Here is an 8,993-nt window from a genome sequence, read left to right as displayed (position 1 = left end):
GTAAATTATTCTCTCAAGATTCCCACCCCATTGCTCTGCTGAGGCTACTAAACAACATCAACTACTCCTTTCTTGCTTGTTCTTTTACCCTAGTTTGCTTTTAATAGTCCCTTCTCTTATACGACTCTTAAATAAAGTAAATCCTTTTGGGATACTTTTTGTGTCACTTGCAGATAAAACACTTACATGTTTCTTTTGGAATACAACACAGCTTCCTGAGGAAACAACTGAAACCACCAAGTTGTTAAAAAAGCTGATAAGCAAAATCAGGTCGCCAGAAAAAGTCATCTTTTTTTGAACAAACCATCTAAAGCAGCTTTACAAAGAAACACAAGAAGAAAGACCTAAGCCCAGAAATCGCTTTAGTTGGGCCCTAAATACCAGGCTATAGGCAATGGGAAAATCAAGGTTTTAATAAGAATGAGGAGCACCACCAGGTTCAGCAAATTCATCAGGAACGACTACAAAAGCCATTTCCCTGAAGACGGATTCATGACATCTGGCTTAGACGACCCGCCTGTCTTCTGGCTAGAAGCAGAGGTCCAGGCAAGATGATCAAAACACTGGTCCATAACTTACTCTAGCCCAAGGATAATCATTGACATCAGACTTTGCTGAGTCTTAGGCAGGATCAATTCATTCATTCATTCATTTGTCGATGAATATTTATAAAGTACATACATTTCTAGCAATATGCTATGTCCTTGTGCAGGGCACAAGTCTCTATTTCAAATCTAGCAGGGGCAGCTAAGTCAAATGTCTACCAAAAAAAGGCAGGTAAACATAAATGGGGCAGGCAAAGAGGAAACCAAGAATGTGGCAGATTGAAGACTAGAGGCTCCATCTACAAGAGATTTCTCTTATTCAGATCCACTGATTATTTCCATAAGGGAAAGAGAGCTCAGTATCACCTCATTTTCAGAATTTTCAGAACCGAAGCTTCAAATCCCAATTTTATTATGAAATTTCTTCTTTTGAAACATTAGCAACTAATTGTGATTTTTCTTGAGACTAGGTCAGCAAAGCAAAACATTTTCAAGGCCAAATTTGACTGGAGCAGCCAGTTTACAACTTCTGGCATAGAGCATTACATAGTGTTGACAAACATAGGCAATGAATTTCATAAACTGGTGCCATTTCTCCCTCCTCCTCCCTTCAAGTTTCAGAGATATTTGAAGTATGAAGCAGCTACTTATAAAATATGTTTGACACACAAAAAAACCTTTTTTTAATGGTTGAGATAAGATCCTGGAAGTCTCTCTCGACTCCACTCCCACACTACCATTTTGAGTGTCTACGATTTCGTTCGCAGTGACTAAAAACATGTTAATAGTAAACTTTCTAATCGAATGTCTTACCACTTACACATAATGGGTTCTCACGTGCGTGTGTGTGTGTCTGTGTGTGTGTGCTTTCCAAGGCTGTCTCAAGATCTAGATGCTAATCTTTTGCTTATTCTGAAATCCAGGCCCACTTGACACTGTAAATCCTCAGTAATTTTTACCCAGGGGACAGTAAGGCTTTCCTTTCTCTGGAGATTGCCACATTCTCCCTCTCTACCCCCAGGAAGTCTATTACTCTTGATCCTCAGCCCCAGTCAGAGTGTTGCATCCACATACCTCTAGTCCAGACTGCAACCATGTGCAAATTAAGAAAGGACCCTTAAGGCTGTACTAATACTTCCCGGAAAGATGTCAGAATATACAAGTCTCCCACTCCATCAAGAATGGGTCCTTGCCCATCTCCTCCAGAGGCACTTTCTCTCCAATCCATCCTCAAATTCCCTTTTTTTGGGTACCTCATAAACCACGACCCTGAGTTTTCAACTTCCTGTTTTCACAATTAATCCATCAATAAAGAAGAACCTAAACTATGTGCTCCCACCCCCATCCCCAGCCTAGATCTTGTAGAAGATTGACAGGCAAAGTTACCTTTATTGAGCTATGTGGGGGGGATTATTTGAACAAACTGAAGCAGAGAGGAAGCATACGTGGTGTGTGGCAGCTTTCCAGTTACTCTTGAGTGCAAGCTTTAGAAAAGAGGCTGAAAATGGTGGGTGGTGTGGGGGGAAAAGGCAAATTCGTTGAATCCACCCTAAGATATATTTTTGATTTGATTTTGTTTTCTCCTGCACATGGTTTTCTAAAGTTTGAATCTGAACACTTCAGGACTTTAATCACTCCTCTCAATTGTCATTATGCACACTTAATAAATTAAGAAATAGATTATGCTATTAAGACCAAGACCCAAAGTACCTGTGACTTCAATAAAACAGGAGTTTGTTTTTCTGTTACATAAGCATTACAGAACCGGAATAATGGGTTTGTGGTGTGAGGGACTCAGGATGCTTCTATACTGTTATTCAACTATCTCTAAGGCATTGTGCTCATTGGAGTGGTTGAGGGTCACTCATTACCACTTACCACCGGGTACAGATTGCAGCTGCTAAGTAATAGGGCAGGGGAAGGGGAGGGTATGTCCGTTCCTCATCATGGTACAATCCAGAAGTTACACATATCAATATTGCAAATATCTCAGGGGCCAGAACTGTGCTTCACCTGGCTGCAGAGAAGCCTGGAAGCATGGTGCGTATTCTGAGCAGGACTCCATCACTAATATTGGAAGTGCACTAGTAGCTCTGCCAAACTTTTACCTGCTCAGCGTTTCCTGAGCATTCTCCTCAGTATTTCCTTTGGCCACACTGTTTTAGCGTCTTTGTTATGTTACTCGCAGTCTTCTGAATCCCAGATTGCTGTCATATCTATAATCAGAAATAATTATACTGTAAAGAACAATAAGACTTTTCTTATTGTCTATTACAAGCCTCCCCAGTACAGGTGTCCCTGGATGAATGTTGATTTATTCTCTCAGGGAACAAAAATGACCAGTTAACTAATGCTAATAATATATAGCAGTTTTAATGTAATAAAACTATAAAAAAACAAAGGAAAGCAGTGCCACCTTTTGTTTGTCCTCCAGTGACGGCCTTAGATTTGTCTTCATAGCCTTGTAACTGAACAGAACTGAGGCAGTGCTCACACTCCTCGCTCGACTCTGAAAGCCAACTACAACCGCAAAATCTGGTTTTCAAAATATGCAAATTAAGGTCAAACAACCCTACATCTGAGATTTAATGGCTAATCTGTTCAGACAGCTGCTTCTTAGCCATTAAATTACAAGGTGACTGAGTTCATTAAGACTTTCACACACAACTAACTCCTCAAATTGTATCTCATACTTTTCTAAGACTTCCATGGGCAAAGCTTGTCAGATGAGCTATGGTTAGAGCAGAAAAAGCCAATCTGTCGCCATTTGTTTTCCAATAGACAAAGAGGCATTATTTTAAGGTTGATTAAAACTGGTCACTCAAGCTAAATTCCAGGATGAGGTCATGAAGATCAGTCACTGTGGGGTTTATTGCCAAAGGCAACTGGGAAAAAGAGCTCAGTTTTCTTTGCTGAAAGACATATTGCCAAAAATTCAAATTAAATTTAAAATTACATTACCTTTCTCCATGTTATCTCGTACATATTAAAAATAGCAAAGCCAAGTACAGGTCCTTAAACATTATCCTTCTGTGTAGACACTGTTTAGTATTTACACATCATTGGGTTAAATGAGTCATTGTTTATTATTTCTGCTATTCTCTTTCTCTTCTCTGAAAATGGAAACCTATTTACTTTATAAAACTACACTTACAAGCAAATATTTTGGAACATGTTTCATTCTGCTCAAATAATTTATTTAACATTATTATCAAATATTAGAGAATTTTAATAAGTGATAACTTCACTCAAACTTTCTGATATTTAGTATAAACTACTTTATTTCCACCAAACTGTCTTGCCAATGAATTAAAATTACTGTGAATTCTTAAAACAACTCTGAGTCTGGTAATTCAAGCATGTTATAAGAAAATTTCACAAGCTAAAAACAGTAACAAAATGGTTCTTCTAACAACCAAGAATTCGTAATCAAAAAAGAGTTTTAGCAATTTGGGAGGCCCAAATGGGAGGAATGCTTGAGGCCAGAAGTTCAAGACCAGCCTGGGCAACATAACAAGACTCCACCTGTACAAAAAACTTTTTTTTTTTAATTAGCCAGGCATGGTGGCATGTGCCTGTAGTCCCAGCTCCTTAGAAGGCTGAGATGGGAGCAGGTGGTTGAGACTGCAGTGAGCCATGATTGTGCCACTGCACTCCAGCCTGGGTGACAGTGTGAGATCCTATCTCCAATTGCTTTTAACATTCTTTTCTTTTTTTAAGAGACAAGGTCTTGCTCTGTTGTCCAGGCTGCTGTGCAGTGCAGTGGTACTATCAGAGCTCACAGCTCACTGCAGTCTTGAACTCCTGGCCTCAAGGGATCCTCCTGCCTCAACCTCTCAACTAGCTGGGACTACAGATACTCGCCACCACACCCAGCTAATTTTTTAAAATATATTTTAAGGTATTTTTTTTTTAGAGATAGGGGTCACACTATTTTGCCCAGGCTTGTCTCAAACTTCTGGCCTCAAGCAATCACAGTGCCTTAACCTCCTGAGTAGCTGGAATTACGGGTGTGAGTCACAGCACCTGGTTCAATTTACTCCTAATGTAGCATATATAGTACAAATTTAAGGAGCAAAATGAACCAGCATTGTTTGAACATAAACATGTCATTTAATGTAAAATAATTTATTGTTAAAACCATAAATTGTTAATGTATAAGTTCTTGATTTTTTAAAAAAGTGATCAGCCTTGGACTAAACTTGTCTTTTCTAACCAGTATGACCTTGAAATTCACAGGGCAAAAAAATAACTTTACGTTGTAATTAATAAAAGCCAATTATACCTTGAATTATTGTGACTTCAAAAGGAAATAATCATGAGATTTTGAAAGTTCAATTGGTTCTTAGGATATAACAGAAAAAAAAAGCTTGAAAATTTTGAAATAGTTCTATCTACTGGCTTTATTATTTATAAGTGAGAAAAACCGTTAGTAACTGAAGTATCTTTTGTATATGGTATGCTTAAAATGTCATTAAATGTTGCACTAGGACCCCGGGCGGGGCTGGGCGACCCCGACCGCGAGCGGGACCCTTGCTCGGACCGCGGGTGGATGCCTGCCGTGCTTAGGGAGGGCGCCCGAAGAACCGAGTCACGTTTTGCGACCCCGTTAACGGACCGTTCAAAGTCGAACCCCCGGCTTTGCGAAGCAGTTAGTGGGTCCCAACGGCTGCGGGCGGGGCCGGCGGGAGCGCAGCGGGCCGGGGAGGCAGCGGTTGAGCGAAGCCGCGGGGCCCAACCTAGTCGCAGGTTTGGGGAGTGCTCAGCCCTCTGTTGGAGATTCTGCCTCCCCTGGAACAGGTGTCTTCTTGCGCACAATCCCAAGGAAGCAGTACCTTGAAGAGAAACTGGAGAGTCAATTCCTAGGATAGCAGAGAGATGGTCACCGCAGCGCTGATCTTTGCCATCACAGTTGCTACAATGGGCTCTTTCCAATTTGGCTACAACACTGGGGTCATCAACGCCCCCGAGATGATCATAAAGGAGTTTGTCAATAACACTTTGAAGAACAAGAAAAACGCCCCTCCTTCTAAGATGTTGCTCACGTCCCTCTGGTCCTTGTCAGTGGCCATATTCTCCGTCGGTGGTATGATTGGCTCCTTTTCCGTGGGACTCTTTGTCAATCGCTTTGGCAGGCGCAATTCAATGCTGATCGTCAACCTGCTGGCTCTAGCTGGGGGCTGCCTTATGGGACTGTGTAAAGTGGCTGGGTCGGTGGAAATGCTGATCCTGGGCCGCTTGGTTATTGGCCTCTTCTGCGGACTGTGCACAGGTTTTGTGCCCATGTACATTGGAGAGATCTCGCCTACTGCCCTGCGGGGTGCCTTTGGCACTCTAAACCAGCTGGGCATCGTTGTCGGAATTCTGGTGGCCCAGATCTTTGGTCTGGAATTCATCCTTGGGTCTGAAGAGCTGTGGCCAGTGCTACTGGGCTTTACCATCCTTCCTGCTATCCTACAAAGTGCAGCCCTTCCATTTTGCCCTGAAAGTCCCAGATTTTTGCTCATTAACAGAAAAGAAGAGGAGAATGCTACGCGGATCCTCCAGCAGATGTGGGGCACCCAGGATGTATCCCAAGATATCCAGGAGATGAAAGATGAGAGTGCAAGGGTGTCACAAGAAAAGCAAGTCACCGTGCTGGAGCTCTTTAGAGTATCCAGCTACCGACAGCCCATCATCATTTCCATCGTGCTCCAGCTCTCTCAGCAGCTCTCTGGAATCAATGCTGTGTTCTATTACTCAACAGGAATCTTCAAGGATGCAGGTGTTCAAGAACCCATCTATGCCACCATCGGCGCAGGTGTGGTTAATACTGTCTTCACTGTAGTTTCCCTATTTCTGGTGGAAAGGGCAGGAAGAAGGACTCTGCATATGATAGGCCTTGCAGGGATGGCTTTTTGTTCCCTACTCATGACTGTTTCTTTGTTATTAAAGGATGACTATAATGGCATGAGCTTTGTCTCTATTGGGGCTATCTTGGTCTTTGTGGCCTTCTTTGAAATTGGACCAGGCCCCATTCCCTGGTTTATTGTGGCCGAACTCTTCAGCCAGGGCCCCCGCCCAGCTGCGATGGCAGTGGCCGGCTGCTCCAACTGGACCTCCAACTTCCTAGTTGGATTGCTCTTCCCCTCTGCTGCTTACTATTTAGGACCCTACGTTTTTATTATCTTCACTGGCTTCCTTGTTACCTTCCTGATCTTTACCTTCTTCAAAGTCCCTGAGACCCGTGGCAGGACTTTTGAGGATATCACACGGGCCTTTGAAGGGCAGGCACATGGTACAGATCAATCTGGGAAGGAAGGTGTCGTGGAGATGAAAAGCATCGAGCCTGAGAAGGCCACCACCAGTGTCTAAGTCATGCCTCCTTCCACCTCCCTCCCGGCATGGGAAAGCCACCTCTCCCTGAACGTCAGAGAGACCTCATCAGGATGAACCCAGGACAGCTTCTGAATGCTGCTATGTGATTCCTTTCTTATCCCACGCACTCCATGAGCACCCCAAGGCTGGGGTTTATTAGATTTTTAATGGCTTTTAAAATATTTTGTTTCCTGGACATCCTCTTCTGCTTAGGAGAGACCAAGTGAACCTACCTTCATTTCAGGAGGGATTTGCCACTTGGCATGTGACAACTTTGCTAGCTTTTCCTCCCTTGAGCTCTAATATTGCCCCACTAGGGGATATGGGAGAGGAAAAGTAAGGTGCAGTTCCCCCAGACTCAGACTCATCAGGAAGCAGATGAGTGTAGAAGGCAGAGGGGGTTTATGTAAGAGCACCTTCTTCACTTCCACACAGCTCTACATGGCAAGTCAACTTGAGTTTTATTTATTTTATCCTCTGGTTTCATAACATAAATATTTATTTTTTAAGTGTAATTTTGCCAGATAATAAAAACAAAAGGAAATAGTGGTTAGAGGAAGGAGTTTAAAGAGAGGTTATAGAGTAGAAGATTTGATACTAGAGAGGTTACGGTGCAATAAGCAGTTAGGGAGAAATGCAGTTCATTATTGGATAGTAAATGATGTAGTGCCTGAGGTCTGCATGCTACCTCTTAACAATTTCAGTCCCTCAGATGGAAACTCTTGAGTTCAATTTCTCATAAAAGTCATATGCCTATATATTAAAATTACTGATTTCCTTGGAACTTTTTTCTTTAATAGTTTACATGCAGTAGTACTTGAAATCTAGGATTATTAACTAATACGGGCATTGCAGTTAATGGCAGTTGATGGGTTCTAATTTTGGGTGGCATCCAGGGAAGGGAAAGTTATTTCTGGAAAGCCTGTTCCCCTTGCTGGACCAAACAACTCCTCCTTGTTTGGACTCATTTGAAGTAATCCCACCACCTATCCAGTGGGAGAGCCATCCAAATGAGAAACCTACAGTAAGTGGTTCTTGGTAGACATTCATGATTTTTCCACTTTGTTCTTTAGGATATTTTAGGTGTTGGTTTTTGTTTTATTTTAACTCATACCTTTAAAGGAATTCCCCAAAGAATGTTTATAGCTAACTTGGAATGTGTAACCTCAGCTCTGGGAGAGGATTTTTTTCTGAACGACTATTATCTGAAGTGTGTTGTTGATTTAGGGTCACGGCCTGCTTGTGTGTGTCTGTTACCACATCACTGTGGTCCCGTGCCAAGTGCCCTTAGGGGACTTGAATCTTTCCAGCAGACCACGTTTGAGATAGTATGAGTCACTGCGCAGTGTAGCCCACACTGAGGATGAATGTACGTGCACTGTCACTTTGCTCTGGGTGGAAGTAGGTTATTTTGTTGACTTGTTTTCTCTGTGTTTGTTCCTACGGCCCCTTTTCATATGTTGCGCCATCTCCCTTTCCCATCCTGTTGCTTACACATCTCAGACCCTTTGGCCAAACCCTTGCCAATGACAGTGTTTTGGTACTCAGTTCTCACTGTTACCTGTGGTCGCGGAGGCTTTGAATAAAAATGCACATAGCTATGGAGTGGGGTTTAGCTGGAAAAGATGACCTTCCAACTTCACGTCGACTTCTGGCTCCTCAAGCAGTAGGCTGGCAGTAAGGCAGGGAAGTTGTTTTCCCATTTCTCACAGAGCAGAATTGTGAATGTTTCCATATGGATTTTCTATGGTTAATGTTACTTGAATTCTTGGTTTTAAAATAAAAATTCTGAATGTACACAAAAAATAAAAAAAAAATCTTGCACTCAAAAGAATATGAAATATTAATAACATGGAAAATCATTACAATAGAATGCTAAGTATAAAAAATAAGTAATCAGGTGTTTTTCTCTCAAAGGAATAAATCACTGATCTGGGAAAATAACTCTGGTTGTCATCAACAGAAACTGAGAAAGACCCACATCTGATGCCCGTGGCCCTGTGCTGTACTTTTAATAGTGATACACAGCAATGTAAACATCGATTGAAATTTTCTCAGGTGGCATTTACTTGAAATCCATGCATGTTAACT

General features: G+C 42.1%; 1 protein-coding gene across 1 annotated transcript; it reads left to right on the top strand.

Moving 5' to 3' along the window:
• The first annotated feature begins 5,368 nt into the window (after positions 1–5,368).
• On the top strand, positions 5,369–8,701 carry LOC108303386 (solute carrier family 2, facilitated glucose transporter member 3-like). Its single transcript, XM_037737982.1, has one exon. The coding sequence runs from the start codon at positions 5,424–5,426 to the stop codon at positions 6,897–6,899; it is 1,476 nt and encodes a 491-aa protein (XP_037593910.1). The 5' UTR covers positions 5,369–5,423; the 3' UTR covers positions 6,900–8,701.
• The last annotated feature ends 292 nt before the right edge of the window (positions 8,702–8,993 follow it).

The sequence above is a fragment of the Cebus imitator genome, unplaced genomic scaffold, assembly GCF_001604975.1.
Source record: "Cebus imitator isolate Cc_AM_T3 unplaced genomic scaffold, Cebus_imitator-1.0 Scaffold46, whole genome shotgun sequence".
In the NCBI taxonomy this organism is placed as follows: domain Eukaryota; kingdom Metazoa; phylum Chordata; class Mammalia; order Primates; family Cebidae; genus Cebus; species Cebus imitator.
Note: the sequence above shows the minus strand (reverse complement) of the source record. Positions and strands in the feature narration are given on the sequence as shown.

Coding starts and splice junctions, on each gene's coding strand:
- LOC108303386 (XM_037737982.1), top strand. CDS start 5,424: ATGGTCACCGCAGCGCTGATCTTTGCCATCACAGTTGCTACAATGGGC.